Source organism: Emys orbicularis, chromosome 7 (assembly GCF_028017835.1).
Source record: "Emys orbicularis isolate rEmyOrb1 chromosome 7, rEmyOrb1.hap1, whole genome shotgun sequence".
Taxonomy (NCBI): Eukaryota; Metazoa; Chordata; order Testudines; family Emydidae; genus Emys; species Emys orbicularis.
In genome coordinates this window covers 30,215,995-30,239,658 of record NC_088689.1, presented here as the reverse complement: position 1 = coordinate 30,239,658, position 23,664 = coordinate 30,215,995, and the positions used below count along the sequence as shown (strand labels likewise).

Genomic DNA, 23,664 nt, shown 5'->3' with positions numbered 1-23,664 from the left:
GTGCAGGCTCAGAGGGTTTGGTCATGTAAAGCACAGTCCTGACAGCTATATGGGTAAGAGAGTCCAGCAGATCAAGATTGAAGAAAAAGCCAGAGAGGCTGACCCAAGAAAAAACTGGTGGGATGTTATAACAGAAGACATCATCATGTGGTGTGATATAGGATATGGCATTAAACAGAGCACTTTGGAGCGAGAGGATTCAGAATGGACCCAGTTTAATGCAAGGAAGACGAACAAGAAGGATCCACTCTCCTGCTGGGAGGTAGACGAGGTTCTACCTTCCCAGAGTCATTCTTCAGAGTTCACTATCTACATATGGCATTCAGAGTGAGAGGTAACAGACTATTTGACGTGGGCTCCATAATGCAAAAAAACTTATGCATGTTAACAATGGGCCCTTAGGGAAAGGAAAGTGGCATGGAAGAGGCATGATACTTTATTTACAATACTTATTCACAGTCCACTAATAAAAAATAGAGTTAGTCATTTACAGCCAGAGGTGTGCATGATGCTTTACAGGAGAACAGAAGTCCCCAATGCTGGATGTGATCCATCTAATACAATGGTTCTGAAACATTTCCATGCCAGGACTCCTTCTCACCACACTCTCATGTAGCCAGAATCTCCTTGACCATTTAGTAATATGAGTGGTCATACTCTCTGGGTTCAGAACCCCCCCATCTAACAAAATTTAGCCGTGGTGTGTTTTGGTCAGCTTGAGTAGTATTTACATTTGATTATTATATTTACATTTTTGATTCTGGACTCTGATCTTTAACAGATGCACACAATTTATTATTTATTTCCTAAGCACCTCAGGGATTAAGTATTCTGCCCTTCTGACAAAAGACCAAGGTGATTTTACTCCCAGGGTCATAGGAAAACAGGTTAACACCTACTTTTCATTTGATAAGGGTAAAGCACCAATATATGTGCATACATTAAATAAGTTCCAGTGTTGCACATTTGATGCAAAGTGAAAACCGGAACATTCCCCAGTAGAACATTATCTCAGGATGTTGTTGTTTCATGTGGAATCTCATCATGGATCACTTCAAAAATCAGTTCCTCAGTTTCATAAAAAACATGCTGAAGTTACTGCATCTATATATTTATGTATTAAGATTATTAAAAATGAATCAGGCACATAACCCACTGTGCTGCTGCTCAATTTGTATCTTTCCTAGACAATTTTATAACCATCCCTCACCTGCTTTCCGTTTTCTGTACAGATTTTGATATCTGGTATTGATTGTCTGTGATTAAAGTGATTAAAGAAGTGCAACCTCTGTAATTGTGCCAAAATAAAAAATGTCTCACAGATTTATGAACATAAATAATCAAGTCTTTAATATATTGTTGATTACAAGTGATTGTTTAATTGTACGTTTGAATAAATATGTTTTGAATATATGACAGGGATGGTCTGAGTAGGTACCAGCTAAACAGATAAAGTTGCCTAGGGTCTGTACTAATTTAGTCAGGTTTTACAATTTAATTCTCTCTGAAAATGATTTTGAAAGGTCAAATATTTAATTATTATACCTTTCACTTTGTTTCCAGACAACTCTATTTTTACTCATTTCCATGGCTGCTTTGAGATGTATCAAGATGCATTTTCAAAGCACCATAGCATTAATTGAAAGTGAAGCCCTTCCAAGAATCAGTAACCCTGTATTGACACAATGGACTGAAAGTTCCATTAGAGCACTGATCACTGGTATGATGAATCATCTCCATGCAACCAGTGTCAATTGCTATTCTAAACCACTTCCTGTTCAGCTCTTCTGGAAAAAGCCTAGTGGGGGCCTCCTTTGACACTCCCCACCCCCAGGCAACAAGAGCAAATAATGTAGCTAAGATGCCTGAAGCACCAACATGTGACAGCTGTACAGCCACCTTGGTCAGACTGGGTAGTAAATGGTTGGGTCATAACTGCAAGACAATATTGCTGGGATGTTTCTGGGTTGCTGAAAACCCAAGAATGTTTTTTTAAGGGAAAAAATATAGACAGGTTTTTATATATATATAATTTTGTTGAAATTACATGAACGATTTCTTCATTTACAAAGAATAGTCTTTATTTCCTTTTAAGGTTGCGGGCTAAAAGTGTCGATAGCGGCCCTTAAAAAATGCTACGCATTAGGTATTTTGTAGCAGTCATAATGATACTAAGCAAAATGTGGAGGGACAACATCTGGGCACCCGATAGGTGCATGCAAGTGGGGGTTTCTGGTCAGCTCAGTGAAGTGTGGTACTTATTCCTCTTATACTAGCTGGTGTACATGGGGGTGTCCTTTCATCATTGCCCCCTTTAGGGTTTCTCCGATGAGAGTCAGACAGTGAGCATTGTGACTGTCCATTGCACAAGTGTGCAAGAAGTAGGGAAGGTCATGTTGAGTTGTCACATCCCATCCAGCACAAACCCAAGCAGAGCCAGTTATAGTCTGGTTGCATTGGTTTGAATAGGAGAATACATGGTAAATCAGACAGTAGTTAGAGATGTAATCAAGATTTTGTTGTTTCTGATTGGCTAGTGTAGTCCTTTTTATACAATACATACAACAATACATGATTACAGTGAATGTAGAAACAACAGGTCTGATTCTCTTCTCATTTACACTGGTGTAAATCAAATGTAACTCCACTGATATCAGTGGAGTCAAGCTGGTATAAAACTGATGGTAAGTGAGCAAAGCAGCAGACCCCAAAATGAGACAATGATCTTTCACAGCCATTATTCCATGCAAGCAAATATGAAATTTTATCTTAAACTTTTATGTTTCTGTCCCTTATGAAGACAGAAACATTTATCAGCATCTGACAGAGACATATTACTTATTTCTGTATTTTATTTATTGTATAGTATTTTATTATAATGCTATATACTTACTATGGGGCATTGCCTTCAATTCCATAATTATTGATGTTGGTCGCTGCTGTAATCCCACATATAATAAAAGGAACACCTCCACTAATTAGATAAAATCTGTCAAGAGATAACAATTGATATTTTAATTTTCTTGGTTTGCAATTGCTAGAATTGTTTTTAAACAGTTTTTCTTTCTTGATGTTTTGTAAAAAGATAACAATGCACAATATAGCCTGAAACATTAAATATCAGAAACATAAGATCAGAAAATCAAGAAAATAAAATGAAAGCCCTATATGAAGCAATAGCAGAGGGCTAATGTTTACATCGATCCATTTCAGAATTTCCTCACAGTCTCTTGACTTGTAATTTCAATATGTATAATTACACTAAAAAAACAACCTCAGTAATGAGAAAGTTATTACAACATCTCAAACAATAAGCTATTCCTCCTACTTAAATGTTTTTGCTTTATATATATATATGCACTATAAATTCAGAAAGTACAGCCAAGTCAGCTGTTTATGGTCTATATCCAACTTAAATTTTCTCAGCAGCTTCTGTCCTACAGAGGTTCTGGGCTAACAAAAACTGTTTCCTAGCTGACAACTCTGAAATGGAGGAGAAAAGAGGCGGTCCATTGGGCAGAGCTTGCTCTCCACACAGGGACACTCAGCTAACTGTGATGAGGGCCCTTCCCCCTAAGGTATGGCAATCAGGATGATAAAACCTCCCTCTGCCTACTGCTCCTCATCAGTGAAGGGTGGTGGGACAGCACTCTCACTAACAATTTAATGCCCTCATCCTGCATCTGCATCCAGGGGCGGCTCCAGGCACCAGCGCAGCAAGTGCGTGCCTGGGGCGGCAAGCCACGGGGGGCAGCCTGCCAGTCGCTGTGAGGGCGGCAGTCAGGTGGCCTTCGGCGGCGTGCCTGCGGGAGGTCCGGCGTTCCCGCGGCTTTGGCGGCAATTCGGCGGCGGGTACGCCAAAGCCGCGGGAGCGGCAGATCACCCGCAGGCGTGCCGCTGAAGGCCGCCTGACTGCCGTGCTTGGGGCGGCAAAAAACAGAGCCGCCCCGTCTGCATCCATGTGAGTAAACCTCTGAACCCCTGACAAAGGCCTCACAAAAATCTAGCAAAATATACATTTTAATATCTTTGGTAACTGGTATGAAAAGATTGGAACACATAATTTCACACCCATTTAACTGGTTAAACACCACTTTACTTGGAACCAAATTAATTCCAATAAGGGGAATTAATACTAATACTGTCCCAGTTAAGCAGCAGTCATTACCATTCACTATCATTAGGCTAAATCAGATTCCTAGGAGATGTCCCTTTGAAGCAGCCATCCTGTTTTATTATGTTCAAATTCAGCAGACTGTACTGTAATATTATTTTACATTTGCATAGCACCTTCCCTTCCAAAGCAAACAGCAAATTATGCATATAATGCAGCACTGAACTGCTGTGACCTCTGAGATAGAGAGCAGCAGCCAACTGGTGCACAGGAGACTGCAGAATAGTTATGGTGGAAAGGAATTTTGTTCAGTGGCCCAAGGAGAAAACTCAATTTTTACAGACAGTGTTAGGCTCTTTAATATCCACACAGAAAACTTTAGTTTGTAGAGTGTTGTCTGAAAAATCCATGCAGTAAGCACTGGTGAACTCACTTTATCTATCTTTAGGATGAAGGGCTGAGATAACCCTGCTTAGCTTTGAACCTGTGGCTGCAAGGACCTACTCATTTCAAACCAGAGAACCAAGCCCCTCCTGCAGGCTCCGTTGTTGCTCTCTGTGTGCATCCTCCCTCATCTCTTATTTAAACCAGCTTTTCTCTCTGCAGAAACAATTTCTCTATCTTCTATCACCTCTCAAATGTGGAAGGCAGTATAGTTAAATTATAGGAAGGGATATTTTTTCTTCCCCACCCAGTACTTTCTGTTCCTCCAAACAAAAGGGGAACCTCTTACTTATACAACAAATTATTGTGTGAGGTTCAGATCTGAGATCAGAATCTGGTCCCTATATTTTCCAAAGCCCTGTTCAAACATTAAATAGTCTCATAGTCGTTGTAAGATAGTGCTTGGGCAGATCGGTGAAACAGAGGTACAGTGAGTGGAAGTGACTGCCTCAAGATCACTCAAAAGGCTAATCAGAATCAGGGTTTTAATCCAGATTCTTTTGGTTCCCAGGCCCAAAGTTAGAGGTCACTTTGTAAACAGAAAGATTGTACAGCAAAGATTATAGCACACTTTGCCCTAGGGTTCCAAGCTGTAAAAAAAAGCAAAGAAACTTACCAGAAAATCACCCTGCATACGTCTGAAAAATCTTTCAGCTTTTATACCTTAAGCACAGTTCCTTCAAACTTGGCTTAACTAGATCTCAATGAGTGCTACAGAATAAGCTAAGTCCAGACAAAATGCATTCAGCCATTGCTACTTTATGATTATGTACTGTAATCATTTTGTGATCTCGGCAGATAGGACAAATGTAATGTAATTAATGTATCTTTTTTACACACACAATTCAAAACTGGATGAATGAAGTTTTCAGAAATGTTTTAAAAAATGACTTTGGGTAGAGACAAAGCATGAAAAATTTCAGACCAATTTGTCTGAGAAAATTATAAGAAACACAAAAATAGGAATATACAGATCTGTATAGGAAATCACACTTCAACCTTAAGTATAGTAGTCACAAAAATTTCACTATATTACTTTCTATAATCTCACTTTCTATCTAGACACACATTTCTTCTACATTGAATATACACTCACACACATTGTATATCCTTAAACCCTATAAACACTTCTATTGTATATCTTTGAACACTATAAAATATTAATCTATTTTAGGTTTTCAAAAGAAATATATCATGTCAATATCACACAGGGTACTGTGCTGTGCTGTATGCTGGTAATTCTCAGATGCCCTGGAAGCAGTTACCTACACAATGCTCCAGAAATGTGGCAATATCCAGCCAAATGTCTGTCCTGTCTAATTACTAAAAGTAGGAAAATACATTCTAGAAGTGACATAAGGTGAAGTCAAATGCTTTCAATGCACCCGAGGTGCACTGTACTGATATTGATCACAGCACAGTGCCTGCCCTGTCTTAATGCTATTAAAAAAAAAAAATCACAGACTAGAAATGATACTATGTACAATTGATTCCTCAGCTATGGTATCAGACCTCCTCAGGAATAGGAAATAACTCCCCAGAAAATATGTGGCTGAGAAATGAAACTGGGTGTCAGATGAATGGCACAAAGCAAAATGAAGACAAAATATGGAGAAATGGGAGTTAAAGAATAAGAGCTAGGTTATATGCACTTTGGGGCAGGAACCATGTATTCTTGTTTATCTGTATAGAGACTAGAACACTATGAGTGCTGTAAATATTATATTAATGAACAAACAATAAGTATCTGAAGATTGAACAAAGAGGAAGAGGCATTGTTCAGGATGGTCCAGAGGAATATAACTAGTAGTTTAGGAAATTTAGATCATTTTTAATGTGGTCTATGAAATATTAGAAGAGTCTGCCAAGAGAAGAAGTGGATGAAGGCTCATTATTTGAGTCATTTAAAATGACTGGACAAAGGACTGGAGGAAATACTGCTGAGGACAATTTGTTAGGAGCCTGGACTATGTGACATAATAGGTTTTTTCCCCCATCATTAGCAATATTTTATTATTAAAAGGAGAAAATTTATAAATGCAAATAATTTCTAAGAAGCAGCTAAGAACAGAATTCACCATGCAGAAGAAAGAAAAACCACAATAATGAATAAAAAAGTGAGGAAAGGGTTGATAACAATTAGTAACACTTAGTACTTATAGACACCTTTCATCTGAGGGAATTAAGGTGCTTTATAACATTAATTGATTTAACCTTACAAACCCCCTGTGTGGTCGATAAGCATTATTAACCTTGTCATACCGATGAGAGAGATAATGTGGTTTGTCCAAGGTCACACAGAAAGTCTCTCTCAGAACCAGACCTCATGATTCCCAGTCCTGTGCTTTAAACACAAGACTATCTTTCCACCCTGTTAGAGTCAAATGAAGGGAATGGGTCACAACATGCCATCCAGGAAACAGTTTCCACATCAAGGAGCTTACAAGAAATGGGATTTGCCTCCCCTTGGAGGGAACAAGGGCATCGCCCTTCATTAAACTCAGACATCTCCTGGATCTTAGACGCAGGACTGAGGATTCACAAGGAGGGCTGGGCAGCTCTGTGCTACTCCTGGGGCTTGTTGATGCCCGGGTGTCCCTGCTTATATCTGGCCATTACTCCCTGAAAGGGTTTGAAAGCATGTAGATGGAACCTGCGTGAGTTAAGCCTGACCGTGTTAATACTAGCTTCCATTTGTATTTTCTTCTTGGATTGCCAGGGAATGTCACAAGCAGCAGCTTTTCCCCACTCAAATCAATGGAGCTCAAACATACAGAATTGTGTCGGGGGTGGGGGGTGTTCCTCTGAGATCAGAGCAAGGAGAGTACTGATCAGGTTCAGCTCCTCTCCCTGCAGCATATTTTCTGCTATTTCAATAGATTTTCAATTACTTTCATCTATACAGCAGGAAAAATCAGGGGGAATATTCTTGCCCAATGACACACATACACAATCCAGTACAGTAACCAATTTTGTGGTGTGAAGTGCAACTTTTCCCTATAAACAAACACACGGTTCTCCATCACATTCTTGTTCCATGTTTACTTTCCTATTTTTTTTATACCATCAATCTTTTTTCATTCGCTTCTTCACAGTTTCCCTTAGCATTTATATACTCCCCTAAACTTACCGTATCTCCTTCTAGGTACATCTGGGTTTCAGAGCTTGGCTCTGTGCCCTTTGGCTTTTCACTTTCTAATGACCTTCTCCACCTTTGCATACAAGCCACTCAATTTTTTACAATCCAGTTCTATTTGTGCTTCACTCTCTTCAACCTGGCCTTAGCCAGTTTGCATAAAAGGTTTACAGCCAAACCAGTGCCTCCACTTTGAATTTTTATTTCTCCTTTGTTTTACTAGCTCTACTTTTTATTTACTATGTGCACACTGACTCATCACCAGATTTAGTTAAAGTGTCTGATTAATGGAATAGATGATGCCATAACATCTTAGCATTATTGAAAAATGGGCTGAGATATGGGCTAACTGTTAAGAGATGGATACATGACATTGGCTTGCCTAAACTTCAAACAATAGGTGAAGGTGCTTGCTGTTCAGATTGTGACCTTGTTGGATGCATACAAACGCAGTAGTTGTATCAGTTGAAGGAATGCAGATTGCTAGCTAGAAATAAGGCTTCCCATGATCGGGCACTCATTTGACATCTGCATACATTTATTTACTTGAATCATACACTCCTTCCATTTGAAGGAGCACCTATCCTTTGCTCCAGGACACACACACACAAAAGTTATAAAAATAGACAAATCCTCTAACACCTTGTCATAACTAGAAAGGGAAGGGTAACAACTCTCCTGAATACAATACTATAAAATCCCTCCTGGCCAGAGGCACCAAAATCCTTTTACCTATAAAGGGTTAAGAAGCTCATGTAACCTGGCTGACACCTGACCCAAAGGACCAATAAGGGGACAAGATACTTTCAAATCTGGGGGGGGGGGGAGGCTTTTGTTTGTGTGCTCTTTGTTTTGGGGTGTGTTCGCTCTTAGGACCGGACATCAATCCATGTTCTCCAAATCTTTCTGCACAAGTCTCTCATATTTCAAACTTGTAAGAAACAGCCAGACAAGGCGTGTTAGTTTTATCTTTGTTTTCTCAACTTGTAAATGTTCCTTTTGCTAGAGGGTTTACCTCTGTTTGCTGTAACTTTGAACCTAAGGCTAGAGGGGGTTCTTCTGGGCTCTTTGAATCTGATTACTCTGTAAAGTTATTTTCCATCCTGATTTTACAGAGATAAATTTTACCTTTTCTTTTAATAAAATTCTTCTTTTAAGAATCTGATTGATTTTTCAATGTTTTAAGATCCAAGGGTTTGGATCTGTGTTCACCAGGACTAGTTGGTGAGGGGATTACCAAGCCTTCCGAGAGAAAGGGGTGTAGGGGCTTGGGGGGATATTTCTCAAGCCTACCCAGGAAAAGGGGTGTAAGGGCTTGGGGGGATATTTTGGGGGAAGAGGAACTCTAAGTGGTCCTTTCCCTGTTTCTTGTTAAAGCACTTGGTGGTGGCAGCGTATTTTTAACCTAAGCTGGTAAAAATAAGCTTAGGGGGTCTTTCATGCAGGTCCCCACATCTGTACCCTAAAGTTCAGAGTGGGGAGAGAACCTTGACACACCTTCTGTCCAATAATGCACATATATAATAACCCATCAGCTGAAAACATATTTAAGGTCTTTTCAATCTCCCATCAGTCTTCCCAGTCCTTTGCAGACAGGGAAAATAAATGGCCCTTGCAACGTATCCTGCAGTTTGATAAAGACCAATTTCAGAACCATATGAACCCATGAGAGTCCTGGTTCCATATCAGTGGCCTGGTGAAGATGGAGTTGTGCAGCTCATTAGGAGTTATTTTTCTTATCTTTCTCATTCCCAAACATAAGCTCTCTCTCTGTCTCCACAGGAAAACATCCAGTAACATCAGAGATCAGATCTAGTTTCACCAACTGGTGTGGCTATTTCGGAGCTCATGCAAGTTAAAGCTGATAACGTATGCTATCAGCAGTGAAACAAACCAGGAGGCAGTAAGATAGAAAAGCCATGCTAGTGGATGAAGCCAGCCCTGGCATCACTGTGGAATAGGCTAATGTGTGGGGTTTGGAGTGGGAATGATGCACATACACACGCACACCAGAAATGGCTACACACACACACACACACACACACACACACACAGGAAATGGCTTCACACATACACATACACAAGAAATGGCTTGGGACACACACAGGAAATGGCTTCACACACACACACGAAATGGCTTGAGACTCAAGGAAAACGACAGATAAGAAATAAGGGTTTTATAGATAAAAACTGATATTGACACACTGTTTATTTATGTAATATTTTAGAATTGTTTTAAAGGGAATTTAATCCAGGGGGTAATTCTACACATAAAGGCAATTGCCAAGCACTGTCTTCAGCAGTCCCTGAGGAATGCTTTTTAGTATTTGCACATTGTCGTTAGCATTGGGCCACGTCCTTGCCATCAGTCTGAGTCAGGGCCCGAAAAAATGCCATGCACAGAAATATTAGAAACGCCTGTTTTGGAACACACACACTGTACATATTTTAAAGTTATTTTTATATGCACTTAGAGCTATAGGTAGGCACATTTTAGGAATATAAAAACAACAGTGAAACACTGATCCCCTTCCTTCCTTTCACTCTTTCCACCCTCCAAAAATGTGCATCTTTGTGAAGAGAGATAAAGATGGGTGTGGTCATATCTTTTATAGGAACAACTTCTATTGGTGAGAGAGACAAGTTCTCTTTCCCTCTCTCTCTAATATCCCGGGACCAACACGGCTACATCAATGCTGCATATCTTCATGAAGGCAGACAAATAAATGTTTCCCAGTGTGAGGCCCAGGAAGCTCTTGAAGAGAAGCTCTACTTCTATTGAGCCCATTGATTCAATGGCACTCTATGGGGGTGCAGGGCCTACCTATCTGGAGGCTGCTTATAGAACCAGGGCCTAAGAAAGGAAGAGAACAGAGATTTTTTCCTTTGTTTTTTGGGGGGATGGGGGGGAGCATCTAATTGTTTTATAAATTATATTGGATTTAATTTGAACATCTTCATGAGAACACTCAATAATGCTCAGAAGCTTCTGAGCGACTCAGATGCCATAGTGATGAGTGATAGATAGAACAGATAGATAATGAAGCTGTGGTAGCTGCTCCATGATTATGAGCCTGATTTTTATACTCCTCCCAAAATAAATCAATCTCCCTGTAATTTTGTATGCAGCAACTCATCTCATGATAGAGTTTTTCCAGGAAATGTGGTAAAAATCAGAAAAGGAGTTTTAGAAGTCAGGGAGTTTTGAAAATGGATCTGTCTTTCACTTTTAAAAATATCTAATTTTTTGATCATCAGGTCCCCAACATGTCTTAGCCTACAAACTCCAAGTTCATTTTGTTTTGTTGGCCTTGCTAAGGGGAAATGCCCATTAGTTTTAACTTTTAAGGTGTTTTTTTTTCTCTAGAGAAGGAAGGGTGTAAATGTGAGGATTACATACAACAAGCTATGTTAAAAAGGTTGCAAAGTCAAGCACTCAAAGTTAAGAAATGCCAGAATTAAGACTAGATGAATAACTTAATATACTCCCTTTGTGTGAACACATTATGATAAAGTGTTTAAGTACTTGATCACATACTATCTTTTCCAATAGGACCCCACCTCATTCAGTGCACAAGTTGGATAGTGTGCACTAAATGGATAACTATTTTTTTTTAAAATCATCCTCATTGAATGTGTGGCTTGAGATCTTATTTTCAACACACATTTCAAACCCTGAACTAAATACAGAGAGACAAGGTGACTGAGGTAATATCTTTTATTGGACCAACTTCTGTTGGTGAGAGAGACAAGTTTTTGAGCCACACAGAGCTCTTCTTCAGGTCTGGGAAAGGTACTTCCAGCATCACAGCAAAATGCAAAATGTTTAGCATGAGTAGTTAGCACATATTCTAAGGCAATGGTTCTCATCCAGGGGGCCGTGAGCAGGTTTCAGGGGGTCTGGCAAGCAGGGTCAATGTTAGACTCGCTAGGGTCTAGGGCAGAAAGCCAAAGCCCCACCGCATGGGGCTGAAGCCTGGGGCCCTGAGCCTCAACACCTGGAGCTGAAGCTGAAGCCTGAGCAAAGTAGCTTCACGGGGACCCCTGTGGCCTGGGGCCCCAGGCAATTGCCCTGCTTACTATCCCCTAATGCCGGCCCCGGCTTTTATATGCAGAAAACCAGTTATTGTGGCACAAGTGGGCCGTGGAGTTTTTATAGCCGGTGTGTGTGTGTGTGGGGGGGGGTGTGCTAAGAAAGAAAAAGGTTGAGAACACCTGTTCTAAGGGACCATTCAAGGTGGCACATTAACACCACTAACCCCCTCTTTTTGTCCTATGACTGCAGTGGGTTACAGATTGTTGTAATAAGCCAGAAATTAGTGTCTCTCTTCAGTCTATGATTTTTAGTGTCTAGCAGAATTATGAATTTAAGCTCTCAGACTTGTCTTTTGAAAGTGTTGTGCAGGCTTCCTGCCCATTTTTTCAATCTTTGTCCCCTGTAATCATCTGCCATCTGGGCTTTGTGGTTCATCCCTCTTAGTTAAGGTGGTGGGCCTTTAGTTCTGAGCAACTGTATGGCTGCCTATCCCAGTACACCTCTACCTCGATATAACACTGTCCTCGGGAGCCAAAAAATCTTACCGTGTTATAGGTGAAACCGCGTTATATCGAACTTGCTTTGATCCGCCGGAGTGCGCAGTCCCACCCCCCTGGAGCACTGCTTTACAGCGTTATATCCAAATTCGTGTTATATCGGGTCGCGTTATATCAGGGTAGAGGTGTATCTGCAATAGCTACACACCTTCCAATTTCTACAGCAAATGAGGCAGGTCTCCTACAAACAACCTCCTCCTTCAGTACAAATTCGCCACCCCCATTCCTGAATCACCCATCATCTTGAATGGTTAAAGTCTAGCAAAGTTATAAGCAACTGAAAACAGTTATAAGCAACAGAAAAGATGAGGCAACATTAACTATAGGTTAGCTCTGCCTATCATACCTATCTTTATAGCAGGAAAGGGGTTAACTCAGGGCCCATTACAGCACAGATATAAACCTAAGGCATAGAAAAGCTAAGGGAAGGGCCATACAAGGAATAAGAAGTTGTCTCTCCTCCAAAATCCAAGCAAGGAGAAAGTGGAAAACTGAAAACGGATATTGAGAGTCATCAGATTTTGGTGTGTGACAAAGCCACACACTTTTGCTTCACTGTCATTGAGAGTCATCCAAACTACACTCAGTTATAAAGGAACAAGTGCTAAGTGAATATTGTAGCTTAATATATACAGATTCTTTAGGTACTCATTTCACTTCAAAAATACATTTTTCCCTCCAGTACTGATAAGTTGCGTCAGCTTGCTGGAAAAATTTTAGTATTCATTTGAGTCAGGCTCCTAAATGACAGACGTTATATTGCTGTTAGGTAATAAAATGCTGTAAAATAATCTATTAGAGTGTTCAGAGGTTTCAAAATCCTTGTGGGGAAAAAAGAAGCTAATATCCCTAAGCTTGTCCGAGTTTTCTGAGTAAACCTACCACCTATATTCTGTTCTATTAAGCTAGCAAGATTTCTGTGCTGACAATTTCTTTTTAATATTTTCAAACTGAATAAATATCATCTTGCCACCAAAACATTTTTAATGACAATAGTATTTCACAACTGCAGACCAAAGATATGGAGAATAGAATGATTTTGAAGCTAAACTGCAGAGCACTAGGTTCACTCTTGCCAGTGCAGGGAGGTATAATTTCAAATGTATCTCCTTACACTAGTTTGGGGAATTCACTTTAGGGAGTGCAGCTTTAGCTTCTGCGATTGGCCCTCCCAGTGCAAGTGGCCCGATATGCTGAATCCACACATATCCATCCTCCCTGGTTAAGCTCAGTGCTGCATACAGGATCTGCTATGGCTTTTTGCAGGTGGAAAGGAATTTATAGGCACCTAATACAGCAGCAAACTGCCCTTGTCTCAATAGACTTTCTATTGCCAGTGCCCCCACAACAGAGTTTGAGCCAGCAGAGGGAATCAGGCCCAGAAAATTTGTTCACAAGAATAGAATTAAATGAATAACTTCAAACACCTTAAAGAAAATAAAAATTGGGAGGAAAAGATATAGAAGAAGTTGCACTTGCATATAAGGGACTCAATTATTTCTTGGAGACAGTGGAAGTGCATGGCCCCAGAAGGGCTCCAGGAGGTTCCTTTCCTGGAGCTTCCAGGAATGCAGAGGTTGCACACTTGCTACTAGGGCCCTTTGTGGGTGTGCATCTTACATGCTACAACCCCATGGTGTAAGTCAGCTTTGTTGGCCCGTGCACAGGGAGGGCAAAGTCATGGCCCTGCCTCTTCCCCAGCCCCTTATGGGCTCTAAGAGTCCCCACACTGCCCAAAACACAAGGGCTAAAGCAGATTCTAAGAATGGGGACTGCAAGCTATGTGGCCCTTACAGGACCATGTAAGTGGGGAAAGCTCTCCTCATGTAAGGGTCGGGCAGAATCTGGCCCAGAACGAGGGTAGCAACTGTAGAGATTTCCACTCAAGCTTAATGAATAATAACTAAGTAGCAAAAATGAGTAAAGAACTAGTCATGCTGAAATAAGTAAATAAAATATTTCTACAGCCTATTTGTGATCTGTAAAATATAAGGAAAGTAAATGCACAAAAATCATATTTTTTTAAGCAAAGGACAAAAGTAAAGGAATGCAAAATGAGGATTCAAATTACAGAGAAAAAATGATTGTGTCAATCCTTTGAGAAGAATTATATAATCTAAATAAATACCTCTTTCTCCCAAAATATTCACATTTGATCCTTACCCCACCCCCGCCCACATGCATTTTCACTGTCATCTTCTCCTTAGGAATCATAACAAGCTTGTCAATGCTGTTTAAAATGTTAATTTCTAGCAGTAAAATGGCTGATACTCTTGTCGTAAGCAATTCATTGCTTCCTCCTTCTTCCGGGCATTTGACTACATCAGTGTAGAGCTGTTATCTAAAATTCTATTGCAGCTCCAGTCTGCTGAATCAAACACAACTGCATTACCAGGCATCACAGAATACACCTTTAGAAAGTCAATTACCATCAAGATGTCCTTCTGCCTTTCAGTGAGGAGAAAAGAACCATTAACCTATCAACCCTCATCTAGGCAACAAATTCTGATAACTGCCTATTTACGACAATGCCATTTTACATCATACAAAGCTGAATTGAAAATAAAGCATACAAAGATAATGATAATAAGTTCTATGACCTTATATTCTGCACATTTAATACATGGTTCACATTATATTAGTATCAATGTTTTACAGCTGTCAATAGAATCAACTTGCATTTTAAATAGAAAATATAGATTTATTTGGTTCTGCTTGATGTAAATTGCATTAAGTCTGCCAAAGGAACCAAATCAAACTATCACCAAAGGGAAATGCATTGTACTTTTGATCAAGTATGCAAGCCCTTGACAGTGGTTCCCAGTTTGTGTTCCCCTACAATTGAAATATGAAATAGTTTATAAAAGTAATTTACTCTAATCCTCTATGTCATTGGGGGATCATCAGTGTAGTTCCCTGATTAGTAATAAAGTTTATCTCCCATGCTACAGAGCTGTTTGTTTATTTTGGCCATTAAATAACATTTTGTTTATTTGGCAGAATTCTCTCTCCTGTAGGAATTCTTTTATTTCAAATCGAATGCACACATCTTAAAACACCTTTCCCCACTTGTATAAGAAGAAGCATTTGTACAATTCTTTCTGCAGTATTTTATTCACTGTTGGGGATTTTTTCTTACAATATGAAAGATGGCACCATAGATTCAACCTATTGTATTAAAAATAAATATCTGGACAATAATTACAGCACGAGTTATACCACAAACTTAAGGCTCCATTATCTGAATCATGGATTTCAAAGAAAATGTGTGGAACTGTTCATTTGCCATGACAAAAATGTAAAGTTTCTGAGAAACAAATGAAATTTAACTTTCTGCCACTTTTCTCCTACTACACATGCATAGAGGGAAGCTGAAGAGACCTGGAAGTGACTGAGCAAGCAATCTAATTGAGTTACAGATTTTACTGGTGGAGCCAGATGGTCTGTTCTTAGGCTCCCTCAGCGGAGCCTATAAATTAGAACTCTGAAAACAGCAGAGGAAGAATGGAAGACAACACACAGGAGGCTCGGGAGATAGGAGACCCACTTCTATTCTATTCCCTTCTCCTAAGTTCATGACTCTTCTTTTCCCTCCTCTCTTACTGCAATCAATAGTCTAGTTTGAAGGGCAGGCTCCTTGTTCCAGCAGCCAGAGAGAATTAAGTCACTGAGAAGTGGGAGTGTGGAAAATATTTCAAGTCATTCAGCGAAAGGAGACCTGACTTTCCATCCTAGCCTGCTATCAGTGTTCCAACTCTCAAAAATTGATTGCAAGTCTTGCGATATTTGATGTTTTTCTTAACCCCAGTTTTTGGAGTCAGATGATTATGTGAGAATCTCAGTTTTCATTAAAAAATAAAAGTTTCCAACACTTGTGGTTGTGGAGAAAAGCTGGAAAACGGGAACCCTTCTGGCTCAAAAACCAGAAGACAAATCAAAGGAACCTCAAATTTATTATTTTTAAATCTCATGATTTTTGGCCCAAGTCATGATTCTTGAATGATTCAGATTAGCAGTGCTGCCTATTGGAAAAAATACTATTAGGCAAGTACAGCTCCAACAAGCTAAGAAGCACTTGGAAATTATTTTTATCTTTTGTTCAGGTACCAAAACATTTTTAGCACCTTATGAAGCCTTGTTTGATTGATACTGGCCAATAAAATAATGTAAATTAGGAAATTTAATATTGCCCCAGGAAATTTGCCATTTTCTCCATAAAAAATGGGCCATTTTCAATTAAAACAAAAATTACAGTCTTACACATACTGTATATAAAATCAACTGAAATGCATCAGCTGGCTTCCTTTGCATAATGGTCAACAAATGGTAAATATTATGGAGATTAACCTGTCACAACTATTTTAAAATTATATGCTCTCTGACCATAATGTAAAACATTTTTGAGCTATCTGGCACTATATATTCCTATTTTCCAACCAAGCTCTATATTATGAAGTCAAGTTTAAAGCGAAATGGTATATTTTGTCACTTTTACGGGATTTGTTGTGCATATCATATGCATATCTATGAATGAAAGCTTTTTTATACCCCAAACAAAATATATGATTATACTATATTTTGTGCATGTATATAGAGATATTTCCAGGGACTGTTAAAAGGTTAAAACATACCTACTATTTGTGCGGGCATAATTCACAAGAAACTAAGAAACAAATCTTTAAAATATTCCTAAAGCATAGTTGCTACATCATCAAAATTAAACACTTTTAGTATGTCAGGCTACTGCATCTTTTTTCTACAATTATGTTCTAATCACAATTTACTCTTTCCTCCCATCTATTTAGATATTCAGATTTATTTTCAACTTCATGTATCTAAAAATCTAATCACACACAGCTACAGCAAGATGTATCCTCAGGCAAAGTGAGAGAACAGCACTCTTTAAGACAGGAAGTAAACCAAACAAATAAAAATATCATCATTGTATTAAGTCTAGTTGGTCTAATTAAGAAATTCAGTCACAAACCCAGAAGGCAATTCAAAATTGAAGAGCCTTTATAGAAATGCTCCATGGATATCATCAAAACCCCAGCTGTTGAAGCTTACTAGCTGTCAGCTTTTGTCATGGACAAAGCCAGCATGCACTTTACAGAACAGATGAAACATTCTCCTGAAAAGAATGGCTTAATATCTGAAAGAAATAAGAGATAATAAATTCTTCTAAAGTCCACATTCAGTGCACCATACAGAAAGCAGTCTCAACCCGTATATTTAGGTTGCCTATCACTTCCCATTCTAAAAATGTTTCCAGCCTGTTTGGAAGGGCTCTAATACTTCCATGGTTAGCAGTAGGAACTTGAAATTTGTCAGGGGATAGTCTTGGGGGTGCGAGGGTCAAAAAAGTGCTCACTTGAAACACCGAGGACATGATTTTCAGAGACGCTGAGCACCAAAAACTCCAGATGAAGTCAATAAGAATGCAGATGTTCAGCATCTCTGAAAAATAAAGTCCTAGCTGCCTCAACTCAGCCACCTAATCATTGAGGCACTCAAAATTAGTGAAAAATTTGGTCTAAATGACTTGCTGAAGGCCACACGATGTCATAGAAAATAATTACTATTGCCAAGGTATCTATAGGACTTAAATGTGGAAATATGCCATATTTCATCAGTTTTATTTCCCCCTTTTCATTTTCACTCTCCATTTTAATCTGTCCACTAACATTGGCTGAGCAAACATCTCAAGCTCAGGACTGAAATGAGAGACCAGAGTATCCTAGTTTGAGGAATTTCCTTACAGTATATGAAGGCTGGAAGTTCAAAAATCTTTGATGGAACAATTCTCTGTAAGAAAATGCAATTTCCTCTAACCATTTCAGGAGGACATGTTAATTTCAACAACATTTTTGATGGGAAAGTCAAAATGTTTTATTTACACTTTCTTGTTTCATTTCAATAATGTTTAAATATTTCATTCAAATAATGTCAAAACCGTTCATTTTGTATCAACTTCTATATAACATTGATTTTATTATATTATATTATATACACATTGCAATTAATATACAGTACATATTTTTTCTAATATAGTATTTTGATATTATTGGAACAAAATGTTGAGAGTTTCTGAATAGAAATTTTTCAAAATTTCTGTACCACAAGAAATTTTGAAATTTCAACCTTTTGGTTTGATTTGGAAAAAAACAAACTTTGAAATGTCAAAGTCTTCTGTGGAACAGAAATTCCATTTTCTAATCAGCCATAGTTGGAAGATACAGAGATGATATCTGAAGTTGGAGGTCCAGATATGAAATGCTATTTGTGACTAGATAGACACACCTGTAAAGAATACAGCAGAAAGCCTAAGCCTTATCTTGATTAACGATAATGTAAATGGTTACACTACTTGACCTGGTAAATTAGGTGCTATTTTAATGTTATGTCAAATGCACTTTATCATTTCCAGTCTCTCATGGTGAAGCATTAGGTGTAAATGCTCTTTATAGATACACTTGTAATGCCAACATCACTGCGTGTTTTCCTGCAATTCAATACTATAGGCTTTAAGCCAGCTTCAGTGTTTAAAACAGGACATTCTTTTATGAGCTTTCTTCTTTACATGTGCTAAGCGATGAGTGGCCCAAGTCATTATTTAATACTCAAATATACAAATCCAGATGAATGTATTTTGACGGCTTTACTATGGAACAACAATGGCATCCAGTGGCCAAAACCCTTTATTGTCTAGCCTGTACGGAATATAATGCACCAGACAATGATTGCACTATGGCATAAATTCCCTTCCGTACATTTAGGGTGTGTACATGTGGTGCCAAAAATGGCAAAAGTGAGTAAATTCTAAGCTTCATAGCTTACAAGGCCAGAAGGGACCATTATGATCAACTAGTCCAATCTCCTACATAATACAAGTCAAAGGACTTCCCTTAATTAATTTCTATTTGAACTAGAGCACATCTTTTAGAAAAGCATCAAATCTTGATTTAAAAATTTCCAGTGATGGGAAATCTACCACAGCCCTTGGTAAGTTATTCCAATGGTTAAATACTCTCACTGTTAAAAGTTGCACCGTATTTCCAGTTTTAATTTGTCTAGCTTCAACTTCCAGTCCATGGCTCTTATACTTTTGTCTGACAAACGGAGGAGCCCACTATCAAATTTTTATTCCCCATGTAGATACTTATAAACACTGATCAAGTCACCCCTTTATCTTCTCTTTATTAAGCAAAGCAAATAGAACTCCTTGAGTCTATCAATGTGAGGCACATTTTCCAAGCCTTTAATAATTTTTGTGGCTCTACTCTGAATCTTCTCCACTTTACCAACATAAATCTCCTCCATCTCTCATGGTATTTGTCAGACCAGGTTTTGATCTCACATTGATCAGAGAGTTTTGTAAGGTACTACTCATAACACAAGCACCGAGGTAAGAGTCCACTTAGAATTGACTGGCTTTTGTCAGTTTGATATGTTTTTTTTTTTTTAAACAAACATTATTGAAAATACATAACTATTGAGATCTATGTATTATTGTTCAAACATGGGTTTATAAAGTCTTTTAAAGACTTCTGAAACCTTTGCAAAGAAGGGATCTTGGATAATTAAGATTGCAATACTAAAATTGCTGCAAGATGGGTTGACCACCAGTTAAGTAATGAGACATTTCTCTTACCCCAAGGTTGGCTAAATTGAATACTTAAGTCATGAATAATTTAGATATATTACATACATTTTTATGTGCACATTATACAGTAAATGTACATTACATTATATGGGGTGTACATTTTTATTAGGCCTGTGTAAGACTCAGTGGCTTCAATTTTCAGGACCTTTGCTTCAGATTGTTTTGTATTTCTTGAGTTTCAGGTTTGAACGAACCAGAAAACTCAAAGTGAAATTGAACCACATAAGGGAATTAATAAGGGGATGAGAAGCCCTGTAACAAGATTTAAGATGGGCGTTTTAGCCCTAGCAGAACTAAATGTTAACTCACACACAAAAACACACACACACACACAAAAAGGATGGGTGAGAGAGAAGGTATTTCTGTGACCCTCTTATATACATTTTCTACTGTAAATGAAATAATAATAGCTCATTTCAGTGTTTCATTTGCACTGTGCAAATATCAGTCTTTATAATATCTGTAAATATTATTTTAAAGTTATTCTCTGGTATGATCTTGTGATTCAATTCCTAATGGCGAATCCCTTACAGAATAGGTGTTATATTTATAAAGATTCACAATATCAGGTCCTAGCAGCCCATTTCTTGTACTGATTAAGAGGAATCATAGAATCATAGAATATCAGGGTTGCAAGGGACCTCAGGAGGTCATCTAGTCCAACCCCGTGCTCAAGGCAGGACCAATCCCCAACTAAATCATCCCAGCCACGGCTTTGTCAAGCCTGACCTTAAAAACCTCTAAGGAAGAAGATTCCACCATCTCCCTAGGTAGCCAATCCAGTGCTTCACCATCCTCCTAGTAAAAAAGTTTTTCTTAATATCTATCATAAGCCTCCGTAACTGCAACTTGAGACCATTACTCCTTGTTCTGTCATCTGCTACCACTGAGAACAGTCTAGATACATCCTCTTTGGAACCCCCTTTCAGGTAGTTGAAAGCAGCTATCAAATCCCCCCTCATTCTTCTCTTCTGCAGACTAAATAATCCCAGTTCCCTCAGCCTCTCCTCGTAAATCATGTGCTCCAGCCCCCTAATCATTTTTGTTGCCCTCTGCTGGACTCTTTCCAATTTTCCCACATCCTTCTTGTAGTGTGGGGCCCAAAACTGGACATAGTACTCCAGATGAGGCCTCACCAATGCTGAATAGAGGCGAATGATCACGTCCCTCGATCTGCTGGCAATGCTCCTACTTATACAGCCCAAAATGCTGTTAGCCTTCTTGGCAACAAGGGTACACTGTTGACTCCTATGCAGCTTCTTGTCTACTGTAACCCCTAGGTCCTTTTCTGTAGAACTGCTGCCTAGCCATTCGGTCCCTAGTCCGTAGCAGTGCATGGGATTCTTTCGTCCTAAGTGCAGGACTCTGCACTTGTCCTTGTTGAACCTCATCAGATTTCTTTTGGCCCAATCCTCTAATTTGTCTAGGTCCCTCTGTATCCTATCCCTACCCTCCAGCATATCCACCACTCCTCCCAGTTTAGTGTCATTTGCAAACTTGCTTAGAGTGCAATCCATGCCATCCTCCAGATCATTAATGAAGATACTGAACAAAACTGGCCCCAGGACCGACCCTTGGGGCACTCCGCTTGATACTGGCTGCCAACTAGACATGCTGGCAGCCAGTATCAAGTACAATGAAGTACAATGAAATCCAGAGTATTATGTTCCCTCCACCTCCAGCAACACTCTTTGAGAGGCTCCAGTAACTCTATACCGTGTGTGATTTGGGAAAGATATTCTGGTGGCTACAGACTCACAGTGCAAGTCTCAGAGTAGGTCCTGTACAATGTATCACCTTATCAGCCTACTCCTCTTTACTTTTATTGTAGAATGATTTATTTACTTAGCGGTGGGCACATATTGTGTTAACTGTACTCTATTACACTGCTTCACAATGCCAACAACAGATAGCATTGGGAGATTTTCAACAAAATGTAAATTGTCAATGGCTTTAGTTCAAACTGAATAGGCAATGTCTTGTACTATAGCAAGCAACTATATACTCTCATATATCTAAATTTATGTGGTCAACATCAAAAAGTGGTGTTTTCCAATGGTTACCTCTCTAAAATTACCAGAGTCTTCCTCTACTCTCACAATAAGAGATATCTACATGGTAACATTTGGCAAAAGGTGACTTTTTATGGTGACCACTGTAACTCATTTCCCATATCATTATATACCAAGTGATAATTTAAACAGAACCACAAGGGCTACAGACTTAAATCATTTGGTGCTATAAACTTTATCATATGATTTAATTATTTGTTAGGCGATGACAGAGGCATTGGTGCTGCTGTATTAGACACAAAGTTAAAGACTGTCCCTGCTTACAGGCTAAAAGACAAACCAGCTAGGCTGAGTTCACTCAGAAATCCAGAAAGTGTGTTGCTTAACTTTTCTTTATTCCTTTTATTTATGAACTCATAATTTATAGGTATATAGGAGAAGTGAGTTTTATATCTTTCTTCCATATTCTGGCTTAGGTTTTTTCATATCTTTCTTGTTTGATTCTTGTTATCCTTTAAATCATGCCAGTTATCCCTCCTTATCGGCGGTTCTCTGTTCAATGCAGAGAGAAAGTCTCTTTAGTTCTACTCTTATTGTTCCTTTGTATGACAATGTAAATTGGAACTACATACTATTCAGGGGACTGATGTATTTGACATACTAAAAGTTCAGATAAATATACAGTGGTGTTTCATGTAGAAGCTATATATTAATCTTCCACTGTACAAAATTGAAAGAGGTCTTATATTACACCAAGTGGATCACAAACCTATAAGACATATCAGGCCAGATTCTTTTCTGCATTCCTACCCTTTGCGATGATCTGATAGTACAAGGGGTATGGAAAGCCACTGAATCCCCCCAGGAAGGGATTCTCCGAGTATCGGGGAATCTGTAGCCGGCAGAAGCAGATCTATAACACCTGCCAAGAAACTATGAGCATAGAGGTCAGGTCAGGGCTACAGTGGGGGTCGGCAAAACTCTAGCTATTATTCTATGGTGTAATGGCCCCCAGGGACTATAGCCAGGCAGGGCTCTTTGAGGAGCAGCCAGGGTGCATTAAAGTATTCCTGGGCTGGTGCTGAATTGTTCTCAGATGTGAGAAACCACAACCAACTTCTTTGAGACTCATCCCTTCATCCCAGAAGATAATGCACACAGCTGAGTATGTAACCCACAGCCTGTATACTTCTTGCACTAAAGGAAATGCTTAATCTAAAGCCTATTTTTATCTGTGCTGTCTATAGAACCTCTCTGTTATAATACAGACGCAAATGTGGAACTGTTACTCATGCTGACGAATACACACTGTGACTCATGCAAGTAGTCCCACTGACTTCAATCAAGCCCTATACAAGTGTAGTCTAGACACACAAAATTCAGTACTACAGACATGCATTGTTCATAACTGGGAACTCATTCATACTGTGAAGAATGTTGGTGAGGTTTCATCAATTTTCATGAAGAAAAACTAACTCTTCTAAGTTTGTTTTCATGGATAAAGTCTCACTTTTTATTGGTGGTCCAATTTCACATTTTACAATTTACCACCCTAAAAGATAACTATAGATAACCAGCAACTCAAACCCTTACCCAGCTGCTAACTATTGAATACAATAAAGTAGTATATTTGAAGCACGAAAACATGATGGAAACCACTCTCCCTGGTGACTTCTGACTTTTGGCTCCTTCTTAGAGATCT

At 39.0% G+C, this 23,664-nt stretch overlaps 1 protein-coding gene across 1 annotated transcript in view; it reads right to left on the bottom strand.

The window, feature by feature from the left end:
• The window catches only part of ADGRA1 (adhesion G protein-coupled receptor A1), a 491,306-nt gene that overhangs the window by 3,304 nt on the left and 464,338 nt on the right, over positions 1 to 23,664 (bottom strand). Inside the window, exon 18 of the mRNA XM_065407945.1 lies at positions 2,894 to 2,989. Within this exon, the coding sequence (XP_065264017.1) occupies positions 2,894 to 2,989 (96 nt within the window). The remainder of the gene's footprint in view (positions 1 to 2,893; positions 2,990 to 23,664) is intronic.